The sequence below is a fragment of the Macrobrachium rosenbergii genome, chromosome 51, assembly GCF_040412425.1.
Source record: "Macrobrachium rosenbergii isolate ZJJX-2024 chromosome 51, ASM4041242v1, whole genome shotgun sequence".
NCBI lineage: Eukaryota > Metazoa > Arthropoda > Malacostraca > Decapoda > Palaemonidae > Macrobrachium > Macrobrachium rosenbergii.
The window spans coordinates 48,893,800-48,916,168 of record NC_089791.1 but is presented as its reverse complement, the minus strand read 5'-3'; the positions used below and the strand labels follow the sequence as shown (position 1 = coordinate 48,916,168).

General features: G+C 40.0%; 1 protein-coding gene across 1 annotated transcript in view; it reads left to right on the top strand.

The window, feature by feature from the left end:
- The window catches only part of LOC136833381 (myelin transcription factor 1), an 862,112-nt gene that overhangs the window by 3,311 nt on the left and 836,432 nt on the right, over positions 1-22,369 (top strand). The window contains exon 2 of the mRNA XM_067095437.1: positions 1,160-1,258. Within this exon, the coding sequence (XP_066951538.1) occupies positions 1,160-1,258 (99 nt within the window). The remainder of the gene's footprint in view (positions 1-1,159; positions 1,259-22,369) is intronic.

Here is a 22,369-nt window from a genome sequence, read left to right as displayed (position 1 = left end):
GGATGGCAGCAGGCTGAAGGGTGACGTCGGCTGGTCCTTCGTTTGTCAGCTCGTCCGGTACGAGTTCGGGAGCGGCGTCAGGCTTCCTGGAGGAGGCGTCCAGGGCTCTGGTGGTAGGGTGGGTCATCTCGGAGGGTCAGACATTTATTGAAGACTCGGGAACAGCGAGAAGCAGGGAAGCGGCGAAGGGTTCGTTGGTGCGTGGGTCATCATCTTGGGTCAGACGCCTACCATCGGCTCCTTCGGGTCACTCAGGGGTCACCAGTATAAGGACGGGATTGGAGTGACATACTGGCTGGGTGTTGACTGGTTTATTGGCGGTTCCTTACTGAATGAATGTACATGTTGTTTCAGATTTAGCTGGCCTTGTGCCAGCACGGGCTCTTGCTCCTAGAGCAGCCCGTAAATGAATGTACAGAATCTTCGAAGTTGTTATTGATTGGTGCGAGCCGCAAAGTAATATCTACACACAGACAAGGCAAAACAGAGGTAATGTTTCGGACATCTGTGTTTGTCGGCAGACAAACAGATGGCGATTGTGAGAGACATAACAAACATACAGTAATAAAACATATATCAATGGCAAGGCTAGGAAATTCCACATATGGCCAAAAGCATGAGATTCGAGACAGATTAATGAATACAATGCAGTAGCATAATATATGTGAAATGGCGAGACGTTTGGCGTCTTCACAAACAAACATACATACAGTTTGATACAGATGATTCGGTGGAACATTATGAGTACGTGGTTAGAATGTTTGCATGACAATGCAAGTAGTGGTGATTGTACATAAATTGAGACAACAATGGTTAGGGCGAAATAAACGGAAATATTGTATGGTAGAAGTTGCGTTCGTTGAGAGAGAGAAAACGGGATGCTCTTTTTTTTGTCTTGTCCCCTCCGATGGATGACGAACACACACGTGTGCTCGAAAGAGACCGCGATCGGTGCGATGCGTGTCTTACAGACCCTTCTTAGTCTAGTGTTTGTACCTGGCTGCCTACAATATATTATATTTGTAATAATTTTCTTTAATGCTTTTGTTTTCATTTAAATACCAGGTCGTTAGCCCTACAGATAAGACTTTTTTTTTTAATAATATTCTTGAGGATTATCGCCGCCGTATAAATCTTACGACAGTATTTTTTTTTTCAGGAGCCATACAATGCCTTTGTTAGAGCCGGAAGCGAGCTGGGTTCACCACGTACAAATTGTGTCAAGGTTTTGCATAATTTGTGGTTGCACATTCTTGAGGTAAGCTCGTTATTATTCTATACACCTGTGACCACTTGCACCTCCAACAATAGAATAAAATCTAGGAAGGGAAACCTGTTTTGTTCATTATTCACTCTAATTCCCATTACTTCTCCAAACAAGCAGGCAGACATGTTAAGGTTTATTTTAGAATCAGTCTGAACTAGGCATGAAAGTATATTTATTGTTACGTGGGTCATTTAGCTGATGAGTTTAATTATTAATTACTGTGATTTATATAGCCTTGCTTTACCTAAGACCCATGTAATCCTATCAATTAAGGCTGACAGTAACCAAAAAAGACAGATAATTAACTTAATTAAATCTGTCGCCAGTTGAAACTAGGTTACTGAATATATAAATTTATTCTGAACTCATGAATTAAATCAGCAACATTACTAAAACAACTAGTTCAACAAAAAGAAAAAAGAAATAAAAAAATGAACTAAATCAGCAACATTACTAAAACAACTAGTTCAACAAAAAGAAAAAAGAAATAAAAAAATGAACTGGGATCTTACGGGAGCTAATAACAGCTCCAACTTCATCCCACTTCGGACACAAGATACTTCAACATGAATTAGTGGATGATACAATGGCTGGGGGTCTTGTGACGCATCTATAAGCAATTTCAAGCGCGTGATTTGGGGACAGTGATGTGCTAATCCTTCTCCAAACAAGATTCTAGCCAGGTTCCAAGGCTTGCCTGATTCTGGAAGAGACGTATCCAGATAACAATTCGATATCAAGGACCTCTCATTTATCATTAATTGACTGCAAGGGATGAATCAGAGATCAAGAATATTATGTTAACACCACGGAGGATAATTTATGCAGTCTCATTAGATAACAATAATTGTACTTCATATATATGACTTCATAAATGGGATATGGTTTTACTAGGATTTTCCTTAGTCAGTGACTGGTTAAGAGAGAGAGAAACTTGAAATAGATAATGCAGTGATCAATTGCATCAGAAGCCCTGGGTTAGTTGAAATGGCAATTTCCCTGGCTGTTCAACAAAAGGGGAAAGAACAAAGGGGGGAGGCTGTGAGAGATGCCTGGTACTTGTGCACTCAATGAAAGAGGCCTCCAGACTGCCGAGCTGGGTCAATATGAGTGGGTGCTTGCTTGGAAGACTCCTCCCCCCAGGTCTCATTGACTGACCTGCGGGTAGCGTCTGAAAAATGACAAAAACTTGCCAGTACAAAGGTCATAGAAAAGTGAGCTTAAGGTACACTCTAACTAAAGGTGGTCCTAGCAATACCTACCCTGTTGAATATGCCTCTAAACTAAACTTCATACCCCCATCTGATGGTTGGTACTTTTGGAAAACAACCCAGCTTGCTGGCTTCCCTCCCTAGACTGCTTTACAAAGAGAAAGCTTTGGTTCTTTCTTTTTTTTATATTTCTACTAAATCAAGGAAGAGAGGTCAAACAGGGTAATATTTATAATAACTCCCCCCACCTTAAAAAGGCCTTCACTCCCTTTCAGGCATGAAGGTCTGTACTAAGCAAGCTGCTCACCTCGATTACTTTACCCTTTTCTCCAGAACAGATTTGTCCCTTGCAATGCAACTAGCTAAGGATCTACCTGACTCTAGAATGGGATATGAGCTTTGATCACTTACTTCTACAGACTCTTAACACTACTTAAAGTTGCCCACGTAGTTTTACGTGCTACCTCTGATGATCGTGATAGTCAGTCCAAGCCAAATGGTACATTTAATGGTATATTCTATGACATAGCCTATTAGAACACTGCCGTAGCACCAACATAAAGGACAATGAACTAGCTAAGTTACAATATTCTTACAAGCATACAATGCCTTACACTAGAATTGGCAATCACAGTAAACAAAGGTATAATCTGAGTTCTTTAAATGAGGTCTGCCTTATATGATAATGCTTGCCTCAACAAAGGTATTATGCCATGTGTGTCATGAGCTCAGTGGCTCTATTCACAGTAGTTATGATTACTGGCTTCACAATTACAATATACTTACGTGGTTACTGTTGCTCATTTCAAGGGTTAAATGCCAAGGTTACTATTACTACATACTCGATCTGGTCTAGGCTGTTACTAGGACAGATCACGTCGGCTACCTCCTCTGGGCAGGAGCCAGGATCACCCTGAGATGGAAAGGCACTGGGCCAAGAGGGCACGAGTGCCAGGATGAGCTTGTGGCTCTTGCAACTACTTGGCTCTCTTCCACCCCTTCTTCTTCTTTGGGTTCATCCAAGGCCTATCTATGTCAGTCCTAGGAGGTGATGAGGGCGCCGACTTTGGGCAAAGGCCAGAAGGGCTAGCAGGCGAGAAGTCAGGGTTAACCTTAGAGCCTACAGGAGGGCTCCCTATTCTGGCTGCTGCAACAACCGGAGCAAGAGTGGTCTCAACCGCTGCATCCGGGAAGACCAATTCCTGGTCTCCCAGAGAACGTGTAGCACTCTGATCCACCAGGGGTTCATCCTCTGGGGACGGATTTGGTGAGGAAGAAGTGTCAGGTGCCAGAGGCTCACAGGTTGCTAAGATTAGTGCCGTGACGGGTCCTGGATCTCCCGGAGGAGTATCCGTCTCATGATCTGGATCTGGCACAAGGTCCTCTTCTTATGGTGGCTCAACGTCCGAGACGGACGGAGCGTGGCACAACTCAGAGCTCGCAAGTGGCACTGGCAGCGATTGATGGTCAGGCATGCCTGACGAGGGGTCCGGAGGCACAGTACCTCGCAAATGGCTTGAGTTGGGCTGAGACAGAGATTCCTGTCCCAGTCTTGATTTGGGGCGTCCGTTGGGCGTTGCTTATTTGGGCAGCCCTCCCAATTAGTGGAGTGGCCTGTCACCTTGCACACTCTACAACGGTACCGCTTCTTTTGAGTGTCCTTTTGTGGAGAGGGAGGACCTCGTTGCTGGCTGTCCTTTCGCGGAGAGGGAGGACTAGGCCTAGAATTTTTTTGCGTGTGCCCCTTCTGCTGACCACTTCGGTAGGCGGATGGTGGTACTTCTTTTGGTGGCACCACAGTCAAAGTGGATGTGCCTTGATTTGGTGACCCTACAGTTGGGGACTCATGGATAGGTAGTGTGGCTGTGACCCAACAGGAAATCCACTCCCGGCCTAATTCCACTCACCATGCCAAGGCGGTGAGATAATGTGCCCCAAGGTGTCGTGACCTGGAGCTTGACTGGGAACAGGTTTGGTATGGCCCTCTACCCCATTTCATCTCCCCACCAAGTTTTGCTTGTCAACTGTGGCACTGGCTGGCACTTGGGCCCTGGAAATCAGCCTAATGTCGGGTGCAGTGTCTACCGTGACCGGTAGAGCCACGGGCAGGCTAGAGCCATTAAGGGGTGCCACTGAGACGAACTGGGTATCCAGGCTCTCGGGGTGAAGTATTTTCTGCGGCCCGGCCGTGGAGAATGAGGTGCTAATTAAGTTGATGAACCTGGTGGCTGGGACATGATTTGGGCAGGCCGGATGTCCAGCACTGCAGTGGCTGGGAGCACCACAGGAGCAGCAAGAGCCCTTTGTGAGGGCTTGGTGACCTGCGGTGACTGTTGGTGGAGAGTGTTGAGTGGACGTAGAGGGAGACAGTTGTTAGTAGAAGGCTGCTTATTGTTGCCCAACTTGTAGCAGCAATCAGATTCAGTGTGCCCCAACTTCTTACAGTGGGTGCATGTAGGCTTGCTAGGCAGTCCGTTCTTCGGTCGATTCAAGCCTGAGAGGTACCTGAGTGGCACTATGCGCTGCTGTGATGTGCTGTGGGACCGGTTGTAGGTTTCCCATGAATCAGCCATGTGGTAGGCTTCCATACGTGTGGTGGACTGCTTATCACTGAGATACACAGCAAGGGGCCCAGGCACACATTGGAAAAGATCCTCCAGCATGGTCCGATTGAATAGGTCTTCGAATGTAGTGTGCAACAGGGAGTTGAACCAGCGGGTACCAGACTGAGCCTTGTGACAGGCCCATTCAATCAAGGACCAGCCGACTTCCTTGGCAAGACCTAGGAACCAGTGTCTCCATTTCTCCAGGGTTATTTCATAGGCTTTCGTTATGATCCCACGAACTTCTACCATGTTGCCTCTTTGACTCTTCTCCAGTGAGCGGAGGGCTGCCTTAGCTTTTCCTTCCATGTGCTTGTCAAGCACTAAGGCCTTCTCTGTCTTGGTGGTGTTGTAGTTTTCAAAGAGTGACTCTATTTCCTCCAACCATGCTTCTGGCTCTTCCTCAGTCCGCTTGGGGACTAGGGAGTTAATGCTTGAGGTCGGTGCATTTGGTGCAGCAGGTGTGGGGTTGGAGGCTTGTTGGATAGCCATAGTTTCAGCACTTTCCTTTCTTGCCTTCTCCAGCTCGAGCTCCTTTTCTTTGAGGGTTAATTCATGCTGTCTTTGTTCTGGTTCACACCTCCGCTGTTCTGCTCTTTCTTCCCTCTCTTTCTTGGCTCTGGTAGGTATGGGGGTCTATTTGGGTTGACTGGACGTACTTGGGAATTGAGGAGGTGTCCCTCAGATCTGGGTGACACTTCAGTGCTGTGGTACCCTTTCAATAAGGTGGCACTGTGGCTGAGTGTGCCGTGCAAAGATCACGCTGATAGCACTCTTTATCTCTAGGTGCAGGTGTAGCATATGTAGTCTCAAAAGGACTTTTTTTTTCTTTGGTGGCACTATGGTGCCAGTGCGTTCCTAGGAATCAACACTTGTCTTGGAGTACAACTAATTGTACTAAGAAGAAAATGCACTCTGCCCAAGCAGAGTGTAACTAATAAGTAGGAGAAAAAGGGAAAGTAAGAAGAAACAGGTAGGTAAGCTCTTCAGTTTGTGACAGTGCCTCAGATTAGTGGCACTGAGGAAAAGAGAAATCAATTTTGGTTGCTTTGGCCCTTGTGGGTGACTAGTTCCTAGTAGCAGCTGTGCTACTTCCTTTCATGCAGAGAGAGGAAGGCTTTTATGATTGAGTCTGGATAAAAGACCCCACTCGTGACCGACAGTTTTCTATAACTGTGGTTAATCATAACTTACCCTCATCTATCTGTGGGACAGAGGTGTTTCTTTTTATTTGTTTTATTTTAATTAATCATTCCTATATCGGCCCGTTCTTTCAATGAAGACGGTGCATGTACACTTTGGCGGTATCTTAAAAGCTTAGGTGAATCGCGCCCTTGCCCATGCCCTTTGCTACAAGCTGCATAGGATATGTCTTACTGAGCATCAAGAATGCCCATGCTGCAGCCCAGACCACCGGCAAGAGAATGAGACCCACTGACCAGTAAAAATTCAGCACCTATCAGCACCTAAATGACGTTATGTTAAAATTTGAGGTATAGCTGCAAAGTTCACATGTAGTAATAACAAGTAAAACAAGTAAGAAATGCCCCAAAGTTTCTTCGATGCAATCGAGTTTTCTGTACATAGTATAATGCTGTATGAAACTCTCGATGTGCTGCAGTATGAAACTCTCAGCCACGACCAGGCGGTGCTCAGTTGCTCCCAGATGAGGCTGGCACCTATAGCAGTACCAGACGCATGATCATGGCTAACTTTAACCTTAAATGGAATAAAAATGAATGAGGCTAGAGGCTGCAGTTTGCTGTTTGATGACTGGAGGGTGGCAAATCAACAGACCAATTTGCAACCCTCTACCCTCAGTAGTTTTTAAGATCTGAGGGCGGACAGAAGAAGTGCGGACAGACAGACAAATCGCAATCTCAATAGTTTTCTTTTACAGAAAACTAAAAACCTTGTAGGTCAATTCGTAATTAAGTTCTGAAGACGTCGCCGATGAGCGAGGAAATGGTCCGTCAACTAGAATAAGTAAATAGAAAGAATCGCGAATAATTTTTCCTTATTCCGGAGAAGCTTGCCTGAAGAGAAAAAGAAGTATAGGCTGATTCAGTCTTGATAAAAAGATAGTATCTAAGGGCAATGCCATTAATTTCAATAATATATATATATATATATATATATATATATATATATATATATATATATATATATGTATATATGTATATATGTATATATGTATATATATATATATATATATATATATATATATATATATATATATATATATATATATATATATATATATATATATATATATATATATATATATATATATGGAGTATAAGTATGTATCTCATGATGGGGAGATGAGATTATTTGAGATGCAATTCCATAACAGAAATCAAGTACAAGTATACAGGAGGTTGGATACAGTAGATAAAGTGCAAGGTGAAAGGGAAAAGATTACAAGTAATGAATAAAGTGAGGTGAATATGAACAATAACTTAAGCGAGAACCAGAAGTCGTTGTTCAGGGAAGTTAACGCAGATGGTTAAAGAGAAAATGGATCTCTAAATAAAAAAGAACCAGGAGAAATTATGTTTGAAGTGAATGCAGCCTTGGGTCGGTTGAGTGAGTATTTTAAGGACGTATAGTGTGAATGGTAGAGGCGAGACAAGAGTTGAATGATGCAAGAGTGGGAAGGTTTAGTACAAGTTTGAGAATACTGGTGAAAATGACTATAGAGGATGTAAGGAGGGTAATTAAGTGATTGAAGAATGAAAATATACTAGGATTTTATGTGATCTCAAGTGAGATGCTAATGGACAGTGGTGTAACTGACTGAGTGGCTGGCCGAGGTGTGTATGGCACGATTTGTTTAGAGAAAAGTTCTGAAGGAATGGGTGAGAGGTGATTAACAGAGTAAGTACAGCAATGTAGTTAGAGAGGTTCGTGTTAGAGGCGGGCTTGTCACTACTGGTGAAAACCTACACTTTCTTCCACCTTTCTTTTTCTTGTTTTCCTTTGACACTATGAATTAAAAGAAGTGTGTTTTATCCATTATGGGGTAAATGTAAAAAAAGTCGGAAAATTGATTGGTTTTTCTTTGCATTGTCTCTGATGCTGGAAATGAAAATGTACATGACAAATATAAAGTCTTGGTCAAAAGGGATCAGACACAGATAAAATTTAAACAGAAAACATGTTTTTGCTCTTCAAGATCATACCTCCGTAGAGGGGTAGCGCCGTCAGTGCACCTCACGCGTTGCACTGTAGTCATTGCTTAAGGTTCTTTGCACCGTCCCGAAGGCCCCTAGCTGAAGCCCATTTAATTCCTTTTACTATACTCGTATCTCTGTCCGCATTCTCTTTTTTCCATCGTACTTTCCACCTTCTCTTAACAATTATTTCATAGTGCAACTGCGAGGTTTTCCTGGTGTTACACCTTCAAAAACCATTTTACTCTCAATTTTCCTTCTGTAAGTCCCAGCACGTGGCCTTTTGCTTAAATTCTATAAGCCATTCTTCAAGAGCATACATCCTTCATCGTCAAAGATACAACTGATAGAACGTAACCAATATTTACAAAATTTCGCCCGTTGTTCAAGGCACAAGAGCTGTGATTTCAGGTGGGCAGTCCCTCAAGTCACTTTCGGAGAAACAAATACTGGACTGGAGTTGTTCGGTTTCACTTTTAAAGCTTTTCATTGTTAGCCCTTCGAGTCAGTATCCACGGTGGGAGTATAACTGAGAGTGGGGAGGGAGGGATTTCCAAGTCCCTAAATTGGTGTCGTCTATTGTCCCCGGGTTAAGAGTTACATTCACTTGGTCGTCTATTCAGCGCGAGAAATAGATCAGTTACAGGAAGGCGCTGTAACAATGCCTGCGCGTTCATTAGCGTAAGCTGTGATTTTTTTCTCACTGGCGAATAGCAACTGTTTCGCTTTGATAGTTATTTGAGAGAAATGAATGATTGGTAAGAAACCGCAAGATTTCGGATGTCGGTGCAAACTATATGGCAGTTAAAACAGGAGGGCGTTTATTGATCAAATATCTGCACCAAGATATTTTTGTCTCTCTCTCTCTCTCTCTCTCTCTCTCTCTCTCTCTCTCTGTTATCGATGATTCAACAGTTAATGGATAGAAAATCATGGGGCTGGCAACCTCATCCAGGAAAGACTTGCAAAAGTTTATAAGTTCTGATCTTATATGAAGTAGGATATGTAAAACCATATTTAGCTCTATCTCAGAGTGTACTCGGATTATAGAGCTTAGCCTCTCTTTAGAGAATAGTTTGAAAATCATCTAATAACTTAACTTTGAAAAACGTTTATATTTTTCACTTAATAACCAAGTTTTCTAAGTAAATGAGAGAGAAGAGAAAATAATGAGGAAAAAATATATCTTTTCTGATTTTTTTCATGAATGAATTTCGTTGTAATTCGATGTACCATTATTTCGATTATATTCGTCCATACAAAATAATGGGACTGAAACAAAAATAGAGATAGAAAAATGAATGAGAATAAATAAACCATCGTAAGTGAAGTAATATACCATTATTTCGAATATATTCATCCATACAAAATAATGGGACTGAAATAAAAATAAAGCGATAGAAAAATGAACGAGAATAAATAAACCATCGTAATTAAAGTGATACGCTATTATTTCGACTTGATTCGTCCATACAAAACAATGGGATTGAAATTAAAAGAAACAGAAAAATTAATTAGAATTAGCAAGTAAACCGCCGCCACACTTGAAGTCTTTCTGCCTCATTGTGATCCATGGCCGCTCTTCCTCCGTAGGGGGGCTAGTGCCGTCAGTGTACCTCACGCGCGGTGCACTGTAGGCATTACTTCAACCCCTTTCATTCCTTTTACTGTACCTCCATTCGTATTCTCTCTCTTCCATCCTACTTTCCACCCTCTTCTAACAATTATTTCATTGTATAACAGCGAGGTTTTCCTCGTGTTACACCTTTGTAACCTTTCTGTCAGTTTTCCTTTCAGCGCTGAATGACATCATAGGTCCCAGCGCTTGGCCTTCGGCCTAAATTATATATTCTATTTTATTCCATGGCTGCTTTTCCAAGAATCGTAACGTGTGTTTGCAATTTTTTCCCGTAACGGTCGTGGATCAAAATGGGATTTCTCAGTCGTAAAAGACTGTCGTTCAAATATCGTTGAAGATTCAGTTAGTTCATATTTCTGTGGATTACAGGACGAGTAAAGGGATTCCGTGGAGACAAGGGATTATTTCACATTTTTTATTTAGTCATTTATTAATTTGTTAATGTATCTGTTTTTCTAATAACTGATCTCTTTTTTTTTTTTGTATTTCCCATTACCTTCTGCTACTACTTTCGAATGAACGCCATAATCTTTAGAAGCTTGAATTTCAAGTCAGTATCCTCTGTGGTGGGCTTGTTTCATATGAACAGGGTTCATCTTCTGAATAATAATAATAATAATAATAATAATAATAATAATAATAATAATAATAATAATAATAATAATAATAATCCTGCTTGTGCTACCTTCAACATTGGCGTGAGTTTCATACACTCATTTCAGACACATTTTAGGAATCTTGCGTGGCAGGTCATGGAATACGACGATTCCCGAGAGTTTCATCTAGTTTCCAGTCTTGGAATTGCCCTACATCAAGCGATGAAAAGTTTTTTTTTAGCCTATTTACTTTTTCCAACCAGGTTGAGATCCACCAGAGTCGATTAACCTCCGTGTACATAATTGACTGCCTGGGTCAACAGGGACACATTAGATTTTCATGGAAATGAACCCAAGATGTTTCATCCCCATGGGATTGATCTGGGGCATTTATGGAAGTGAAGTGTGTATGTTGAATCATAATGAAAGAGATTAAATTTTTGGGGAGAGTATACTAATGTGGAAATAATTTAAATGGTAAAGAATTCGGATATATTAGAAGTGATTAAAAATGCTTGTGTAGGTGAAAGGATGAATCAGAGTCGTTTGAGATGGTTTGGTCATGTAATGAACACGGAAGACCGTTGGTTAGTGTAAAGAGTATGTAATTTAGAAGTACGAGAAGAAAGACAGGAAAACCTGGAAAATGCAGAATAAATGGTGTGATAGAGGTACTGGAAAGGAAGACCGTAGTGGATGACATAGTGTGTATAATGGGGGAGGAATAGGGTGGGTATTTGGGTGGAATGGTCCTTGACGCGCTACTGATGAGTTCTCTGTGTAGGTGTATGTAGTGGTAATGCGGAAGTTTTTCTACACAGGGTTTCGTCATTAATTCAACAGTTTTGATTTTTTTAGATACACCCTTTCAGAGGAAACAACTTATATACTTATATATATATATATATTATATATATATATATATATATATATATATATATATATTATATATATATCACAAATATTGAACCACGTTCATCTCTTAATATGCAGTTCACTACACTCGGGAATAACTTATACATCCAAGGGGAATTATAATTCATGATGGTTCGAATCCTGTGCGTGACGAAGCAATTATCAATTATAATTCCCGAAGTATAGTGAATCAGATGTTGAGCGACAATTGTGTCAATATTTGTGATTATATACATATATCTATATAAACAAACATATATATATATATATATATATATATATATATTTTAATTTTTATTTTTATTTTTATTTTTTTCTTATATGTCACAAAATAGCGTGACAATATTTCAGCTAAGGCCACGGGAAAAATAGTGAGTATGTACCAAGCGCTTTCGTGTTATTTCAACACATTGTACCTCGAAAATGTGTTGAAATAACACGAAAGCGCGTAGTACCCTCCTTTTATTTTTCCTCTTGGCTGAAAAAATATGTGTATATATATATATATATATATATATATATATATATATATATATATATATATATATACTGTATATATATATATATATATATATATATATATATATACTGTATATATATATATATATATATATATATATATATATATAAATATATATAAGAAGATATATAAAAATTTAGGAGCCAATTAGAGGAAGCGTAATTGTGTTAGCTGACGTCTGTCCTAATTAGGAGGCTATTAGCGTTACATAAGAACGTTTTCCACAATGAGCTACAACAGTATCTTAGTTAACTCAAATATGAAAAGAATAACGACAGAAAATCTTCGTTTTTCAAAAACTATCTGTCGTCAAATCCTTGGTATTCCTGTCGAAGAGATAAGAGGACGATACAGATGCTACCATGTGTATTTAATAATTTTTGGTTTTTAATAAACTTCGCTTCGATTATAAACAGACAGTGATGAAAGACATTGTCAACTCTTCTATCAATTATGAGACTGCCTCTGTATTTGGTTCACCCCGGAATACACGGTTCTGTAACTGCTATTTTTGTTTTTTTTTGTTACAGTCAAGCTCTCGAACTTTCTTGGCGCTTTTGTTTTTCCTTGATCTAATAACTTTCCTTCCTTTAAGGAGCATATCCCTCGCCTCTGTAGACATTAAGCTCCACCCCTTTACCTTCCTTACTTTTCCTTTTTATTGCTTTCCTCGGGTCTGGGTTAGTAAAACGTTGGTTTGTGTTTGATGAGGTCATATGTAAAAAAGATGAGGAGTTTAGTAACATCTCTAACTTTTTGGGGTTCTTATCGCAGAAAAGGGTAACGATCAAAGATTGAGATGAACAGTTGGGTGAACGATTAAATAAAGTGAAGCTAGAGACGATTAAAATTGTAAGTAACAAGGGAATTCAGTGTCTGTTTAAATAATGTTATAACGGTACGAAAGAGAAAAGCTATAAAGTAAAATTGATTCAAGTTAAATAACTCCCCAAAAGACCTATAGGTCTAGGGGCTCACTCTTTCAACTCACAGCGGAACACTGACTAAAACAGTACTTCTAGAAAAATTGTGAAGAAAACTATAGATGTAGATCCATATAGCCTATATGAGTATAAACGTGCATTTAGGTATGTATGTCAACAAATAAAGACGTAAGCCTTTTGTTTTTATGGGAACAATGAGAAAAACATGCACACATATACACAGTTCACAGACGTAAACAAGAATCTGCACTAACTCTAAAAGTTAAAAAGTCGCCGCCTCTTTTTTTCTTATTACTTTATTAAATGTAAGTAGGCATCATAAGGCAATGGGTGTAAAGAAGACATGCCCTCTCGACAGGGGAAAACAGGGGAAACAATCGTTGCCAAATTAAACAACGAACAGCAGGACCTACGTCCCTGTTTAAACAAGCAGAACCAGCAGCGACGAGAATGCCATCTGGAGGCATTATTTTTTTTCCTCTCACTCATTTAGGAGACGAAGCGAAATTAATCGAGTGTAAGGGAAATGGGGTGGAATTTTAGTTAAGTAAAACCATAACTTAAAACTTTACTAATTACGTTAATTAGCTTTGCTGAATGATGGCTAAAAAGTTCCAGTTAATTATTTCCATTTGCCAAACTCTGGATTGGGTAAAGGGGAATAAAGGATGAGGTCGTGGTATATATATATATATATATATATATATATATATATATATATATATATATGTGTGTGTGTGTGTGTGTGTGTGTTTTGATGGCCTACTGCTCACTCTAAATCACTTAAATAATAGGCTTATCAAGGTTTCTATATATGATCAAACTTTCAGAGCCTTAGACCAACCACGGGTTATCTCATCCAAGCTGTATAGATACCCAGCTTTATTATCAAAAGCAACAAGGACTTTACGCCTCCATTAGATAAACACTTCTCATAGGCAGATTTTCAAAGGTACAGTAAGTCGAGACTTCAAAAAGGGTTGTTAAACTCAAGGAGTCAGGATCCTCAGCAGAACACTGTACATTCAGTGAGGAATAAAAAAAAAAGACCCAACTTCATAAAAATAATATTTATTAATGATTTTTAAAGATAGCCGTAAGTGATGGTTGGGGCTAGAAACCTCATTCAACTACAATAAAACACAACGTTAAGAAGTATGCCAACAGGAGGAGGAAAAGTTACATAGAAAGAAAACAACAAACTCACGATGGCGAAAAACAACACAAACAACGACAGTAGACGGCAAAGATAAGAAAAATAATCCTTAATCCTAACTTACAACAATTAAACACCTGAACCTAAGGGTGCCCCTACACGGTACATATTACTGACATCAATAAGATTGGTTCAATACTTATTGAGTCAGTCTTTTTCCCCTCAGACCATTTAATTTTATGGTCAATATCTAGTTTTCTTCTAGACTTCATACAAGCATCATGTCTGCATTAGATACTGCTGTTTCAGTAGCCTTGTTTTGCTTCAAGAAGAAACAAGTAAAAAATGCGCCGAAGTTTCTTCGGCGCAATCGAGTTTTCTGTACAGCTTATAATCAAGGCCACCGAAAATAGATCTATCTTTCGGTGGTCTCGGTATAATGCTGTAAGAGCCTCGTCCCATGGAACTTTAACCAGGGCCCGGTGGTGGCCTATCCTATATAGTTGCCAGAAGCACGATTATGGCTAACTTTAACCTTACATAAAATAAAAACTACTGAGGCTAGAGGGCTGCAATTTGGTATGTGTGATGATTGGAGGGTGGATGATCAACATACCAATTTGCAACCCCCCCTAGCGGACAGAAAAATGTTCGGACGGAATAAAGTGCGGACGGACAGACAGAGCCGGCACAATAGTTTTCTTTTACAGAAAACTAAAACCAAAGAAAGCGTCGTTGGATTTAAGACTGGTACAAGAAGGGAGATTAATATACCCACGAAAATCTTATCAGACTTAAGATTTGGTTTTTCATTGTTTATATTCATTAATATATATAATTACTGTTGTTTTATTTTATTGTATTTTGCATGTTTTCATCTCATCAAAAACGACATAGTTATATAATTGCTGTATAATCATGATGAATAAAGCCTATATGTACTCTCCGGTGAAGTCAGAATCCGTATGATCATCTGTGATTTTAATCGATTCTGCAGGAATTTCCTGGTCTCGTAGAAATAGCAACAATTCCTGAAAATAATATTATGTCGATTCATGGACTTCATCAGCGCCTGAGCCAGACTTCTTCGAATCCCTTATCATCTAAAGTTCTTTCCTAAAGTTTGTCCTCAGCGAATTAAGCTTCATTACATCTTGTAGGTAACATTAGGGTATTTCTCTCTCATATTTCCCCAGGAATATTGTATAGTCCTCCCATTTCTTATTTCTGTTGCCATATTCCTCTGCTTTTACCTTCCAGAGGGATGGCATTCTCTTACAAAACCCCTTTCTGCTTCCTTGAAACTTTGGTTTGCTCCGGACATGTTGTTATTGCGGTAGTAAAGTGAAAAGTGAGGTTTGCCAATATCACCTTCAAACTAGAGACTTGTTATCGTCAACTTACATTGTTTCAGTACTATACACGTTCAATGGTTTTGACAATACCGGCATATTGGTCAATCATATTTACCGTGTAGGGGTACCCTAACTTACATTAATAACATAAAGCTTCAACAAAAGGGTACATTTGTAAATCCAAAACGGCGGATTACGCTTGAAGATGATGATACTGCCAATTACCATCGGCAGCTCGAAGTGTCTATAGCACCCGACAGCGTCAAATGTCAATCAAAATGATTCTCAATATATATGCTTACCGGAGGTAAGTCTCCCTTCGAGCACTGTAACGCTCGACAACAGCGAAGAGGTCCGAAGGAAGCTGCCACAAAGGTGAACGCCGCGATCAAAGCTTGCGCTACAGACGATGACTGTGCCCTCACGCGGCACAAGATTCAAAAGGGCAGACACAGACGACGAAACGCTGAATATTGTCCTGTCGCATAACACCCACAGGAAGCAGGCAGTAGCGAAGCTGGGTAAAGCTGCTGTACTTTATGCACCTGTCGCAAAGCAGATAAAAGGAGCAGGCAACGGCCAAGATGAATGAGTGCAATATCTTTGAACTTCAACCACGATCCACACAAAAGGGGCGGGAGGCTCAAAACTGCAGCAGACCTCACGCTCAAAACACTGGGGCGGAATCATCCGTAAGGGACGAAGTCACGAAGATCCCGTATATACCAAACCTCTGCTGAATAACCCAACGACTCAAAAATATGAAAATAGAAGAGGAAATTATCCCACATGGGTGTGTTATCAGTAACGAGGGAAACACCCGGCGGTGGGGAAAAAGAACTGCCCAAACTTTCATTTAGCGGCAAAAAGTAAACAAAACTTAAGTTAACAGTTACGTTACTGGGCTAAAAAGACTTCATGTTAATTAATATATATATATATATATATATATATATATATATATATATATTATATATATATATATATATATATATATATATATATATATAATATCAGAATTCATGTTGAAGTGTTAATAGTATTCTGGTCTTTAGGACGTGTGCTAATATTTGAAAATAGTATGGAATCTGTCTCTCTCTCACGGCTGTTTTCACTTCCAAAATGAACTTCGTTCAAATTTTGCTCTGTACAGAGAGAGTTTCCTGTAAGCTCTCTCATAAACTGTTATGCTGGGATATTTTGTTTAATAAATATGTTCTCGAATATACTTTCATTTGCCGTATGGTATTTCATTTTGGAATTTAAAAGGTTTCACGTTGATGAGGAGACAGAGATATATTCCATGTGCATTATATAATTCAACGAGAAGAGGAGTATAAGAAAACGTAGTTTTCGAAGCGTTGATGAATTTTCAACTTCGTTCTTTATCTGTCCCAACAACTTCTGATTTAGGGCGTCTATGCGTCTCTTTATAGTTCAGCGTAGTCATGATTCTTACCATTAAAAATGGGTTATTATGACTTGCACGAATTCGCCCGCAAATTCTGCTCGCCATGTTTACATCGAATCTCCTCCGGGAAGGAAACGACCTTGACTAAGGGTGGAAGTTTAGTTGATTTCCTGACGGAATATTGAGTTTATTCGCTGCTCGGTAGTTTGAATAAGTCTTTTCCGAGAATAACAACATGGAGATTTTTCTTTCTTCCTTTCTTTTGGGAGGAAGAGGAAATGAAAGTTTTTTTTTAGTTTTCTGTAAAAGAAAACTTGTTGATTATGATTAAGCTGGCTTTATGCCAGCACGGGCTCTTGCTCACAGAGCATCCGTAAGTCATTTAGAATGAGTAGGTGAAAAATGATAGGATCTGAAAGTGATCACTTTATTTGTGATTTATGGACGTTAAGTATATCTTAGTTTAACCAGACCACTGAGCTGATTAACAGCTCTCCTAGGGATGGCCCGAACGATTAGATTTAATTTACGTGGCTAAGAACCAACTGGTTACCTAGCGACGGGACCTTACAGCATATTGTGGAATCCGAACCACATTATGACGAGAAATGAATTTCTATCACCAGAAACAAATTCCTCTAATTCTTCATTGGCCGGTCGGAGACTCGAACGCTGGGTCAACCGCGTGCTAGTCGAGAGCTCTACCTACCCCTCCAATGAAGAACTGATTTTAAAATGGTGTGAAGTGAAAGGTTAACAGGCGAGTTACAAACCTCCTTGAGCCGTAAGGCACCGGTCAGCAGGACAGAAAGAGCGATAGTAGCGGGTCGTGGCAAGTGGTAGACAGCCAGTAAGGAAAAGGAATATTTATAGTCGGAGAAAAAGCGGAAAAACAGAAAATCTACGGAGATTTAATACCGTATTAAACTTACTTCGAGCGAGAGGTAAAAAACCATCGATCTATAAGTGATATAAGGGGATCGATGTAGGATAAAAAAGTTCTAAGTTACAGAAAAAGCGACACAAGTAGATCTAGGTAACAGCTTAAGCGGTAGTTAGAGCGATAGTTGAAAAATTCGGTCGTTAGACGGGAGGCGGCCGAAAAAGGGAAAGGAAAGGCTTTAGTGGGAGAAACAGGATAATTGTCAATCAAAGAGATTAGCGACTATCCGAGTAGTATCGTGGTGTCGCTGTTTGAAGAACTCGTCGGGGAGGGGTGTGTCATACTGGTCGTTAGATTCGTCAAGCAGATCGGTTACTATCTGATACTCATCTTTGAGGGTTTCTTTCACCATGTCAAAGGCTTTCTCCAGGACACGACAGAAGTCAAATTGAGTTAGCACAATACCTGGCATTAGTAGCGACCTTCAGGTTTGATGACGGGTTTGGGAGTAGTAGTGTGAGGAGGGGTTTGGTTGTTGGCTGCTCCGTTTGAGTCCCTTTCTCGTGACACGAAACAGGCGCTGCTTCCATCACTTTTTTGGTTGTTTCTACCCGTGGCTCTTGGGGCATGGTTGGTCTGGGTGCCGGTGCTGGTATAGGAGTTGGTCTTGGTTGATTGGTCCTTGCTTTCAACTGTGCAATGCGGGATAATCGGGCACTGCAACGTTAGAACCACGCATGATGAAGTTCGGAACAGTTGGAGCACTTGGGTGTTGTAGGTTCCCCTTCTTTCCAGTTTCTCCAGACACAATACAGTATGTCTCGTGTTTCTTGCTACGGATGGCGCAGATTGCAGGGCCTCTGCAATGGTGCTGATGACCATAACGCTGACATCTGTAGCACCTGAGAGGCTCTGGAGTATATTCCTCTGTGGGGAAATATCCCCATATCCTAAGCTATACTTGGCTCGGGACTGGTCCTCTGAAGGTGGCAAGGACCTTCCGTTAAGTGCTTTGTATTTGGTTACACACCTCTCGACGCTCACAATGTGGGGGATCTCCAGAAGAGGGTCCAAAGGGAGCTCTGTTGGGTAATTGCAGATAATGTTTAGCTTATCATTGGGATTGAGTAATTGGAATTCCGTATTGGCCCTCAGGAGGTCTACTGTAGCTCGGTCTTTTGGAGTAATGGTGAATTCTCCTCTGTGATTTGACCGTGCAGGGATATTTATGCCAGGGTTATTCTACTGAAGAGCCACTACCGCAACGTACGAGGTCCGTCCTTCACCAAGAAGCTCCCGAAACTTCGACAATGGAGGGTACTCATGTGCGTCGGAGACTGCAGGAGGGAGGGGTGACAGCTGAGGGGGAAGGGGTTGAGAAGGGGGGAGGAGGACGAGGACGAGGGTCCAAGGACGTCGGAGGACGAGGAGGAGGGTTTTCAAGGAAGAGGAGGAGGTGGAGGGCGAAGGGGAAGATAGATGGGTAGGTTGTTGAGGTGTTGCCTGGACGCTACTGGATCTCTTCTTCGAATCTGGAGGGCGAGCTTCGTCCGTGAAGTAACCAGAGGGCGGCAGTCGTTTCTTCTTTTGTCGAGTCAGTGGTATCCACTGCACTCTCTCAACGATAGACACTTCCAACCGTCGACGATAATCTAAAAACAGCTGCTAGGGGCGAGTGATACAGCCGGGAAACTACAGAAACAGTATAGGGGTTAACACTAACCAGTGGGGTTCCTATTACATAAAACCCGAAAAGAAAACTATTGTGACGGCTCTGTCTGTCTGTCCGCACTTTTTCTGTCCACCCCCAGATCTTAAAAATTACTGAGGCTAGAGGGCTGCCAATTGGTATGTTGATCATACACCCTCCAATCATCAAACATACCAAATTGCAACCCTCTAGCCTCAGTAGTTTTTTTTATTTTATTTTATTTAAGGTTACCATTGGATCGTGCGTCTGGCAACCCTTTCCGGAGGTGTGCGAATAATCTTCACTCGACCGTATCCTGCGTGGTGATTAGCCAACCCAAATTGTTATCTCACAGAATTTTTCTGCTGGTTGTACATAGTCCACGTCTGGCCTCTTAGCTCTATTAACACCATCCCTCACCTGGACTTTAGAAAATAGCCCTTGCTGGCACAAAGTCAGCTTAATCTGAACCGTGTACCTAGTCTCCACCGATTGTAAACGTGAGACGCTTCAGAAACGTACTGACCATTATACTGTACTGAATTTCAAAAGTAAGATTAAATAGACACAGTATATATATATATATATATATATATTATATAGATATTAATACACACACACATTTATATATATATATATATATATATATATATATATATATATATATATATTATATATATATATATATATATATATATATATATATATATATATATATATATATGTGTGTGTGTGTGTAAGTAAATAAAGAGAAGTGAATACTTTTCTTATTCCTGAGGAGCTTTAAAGAGAAATAGCTTAAACAAACACATAGTCTCTGCAAATAATGCCATTAACTTCAATAGAAATTGCTTAAGGAGATGGTGAGTCTAAACAGAGATTCTCGAGCTGCTTACTCAAGCCTAGCGGAATAACTGATAAACATGGCGATCAGAGAGCGCATTGACATGGGAACTGTTCCTCAGCACCTCTCGTCTTTTCCTCCTGAATATTTAATTTTCATCCTTCCCAATTCCACTAGACTTCATTTTCCCCGGTTGTTTGTCACTTAGAAGTAAGGAAATCGTCCCTCCATTTATGAGATAGCTTTGACCGTGATCGTTTCTGAGGCTTTCCTCCGTAATAAGGGGTAGTGCCGTCAGTGCACCTCAGGCGGTGCACTGTAGGCATTACTTGAGGTTCTTTGCAGCGTCCCTTCGGCCCCTAGCTGCAACTCTTTCCATTTCTTGAACTGTGCCTCCGTTCATATTTTCTTTCTTCCCTCTTGCTTTCCACTCTCTCCTCCTATGGTATCTTCGCTACACTGATTTTCTTTCATCTTCCTTTCCACCCTCTCCTAACAATTGTTTCATAGTGTAACTGCGAGGTTGTCCTGCTGTTACACCTTCAAAACATTTTTACTCTTAATTTCCCTTTCAGCACTGAATAACCTCATAGGTCCCAGTGCTCGTCCTTTGGTCTAAATTTTATACATTCCATTCCATTCCATTCTGGTTTTGAGTTTTTTCCCTAAAGAGATTAATTGAAAGACAAATTGGGAGAGAAGGTAACAGCAGGGTCATAATTTAGATGAATATTGCTATCAGTTCTGTCTCACCAGGAAAAATAACAATAAAAAGAAATAACACATATTAAAACTGTGTTCATGACAGTGACATACTGAAACAAAATGTTTCTCAATCTCAAAAGACGTTTATTTATCCATTTTCAAGTTTTTTGTCACTTATACACGCGTGACTTTTTCATACTCGCCCATATTAATACACAAATATCGTTCAATATCGAATTTACTATGCATTTGAAATAACTTGCGCGCAACCGGAATTGTATTGACAAGTGCTTCCGCGCCGAGTCACTTATCAATTGCAATTCCCATCGGATGTAAATTATTCCAGAGATACAGTGATTTCAATATTAAACGGTATTTGTGGCATATTAGTTACTCAATTTCGGCTGCGTACGCGAACATCACTCGGCTTCCAGAACTGTACTGCTGTCGTTTGGTTCTATAAAGCCAATTAAGGACAGTAAATAACTTCATTTTTCTTATGACTAATCGAATTCTTCCTGTTCCTGCTTTTATTTCTAAGCCCAGGTGTACTTTTCAGAATCGCAGGATTTAAGGATAGGCCTGGATCAAAACTGAACAAGTGTTTTCATAACTAAACTTTAGTTATTCTTTTTTTTTTTTTAAGACTTTCAGCCGTCTGTTAAGGTTCCTGCCTGAGAATGGACAGAATTATTATTATTATTATTTTTATTATTATTCAGAAGATGAACCGTACTCACATGGAACAAGCCCACAACAGGGGCCATTGACTTGAAATTCTTCAAGCTTCCGAAGAGTACGGTGTTCATTAGAAAGAAGTAGCAGAGGGTAATCGGAAATACAGGAAGAAAAGATCAGTTATTTGGAAAGAAAAAAAATTAACAGATTAATAAATAAATAGATGAAAATGCAATTAAATTATAAAACACAGGGCATTGCTTTAGGGTAGTTATGCTTGCGACTTCGCTTGAACTTTTGTTGTGCCGAGTTCATCGTCAATAGGTATGTCAATTTTGTTAACACGCTGTAGTGTTCTGTACGTTCTTGTGTGATTCCTGAATTATTTAACGTACATCTTTATCACTGGAAATCTGTCTGTCTATAACAAAAATCAATCTGTTTACTTATCTATCGTATTTTTTTAACTTGCATGCATATACATATATATATATGTGTGTGTATAATTATATAATTATATATATATATATATATATATATATATATATATATATATATATATATATATATATACTGTATATATATATGTATGTTTTTTTTACTTCTTCACGATGCAGCAGTCATTCATTTTTAACAAGTAATCTACTTATTAATCGTTAACAATTATGTTCAAACAAAATTTAGATTTAATTATACACGTTTAAGACGCGTACACGCTAGTGTCTATATGCTGTATTTATATTTGCAGAATATTTTTGACGTATTTCCCAATCAGC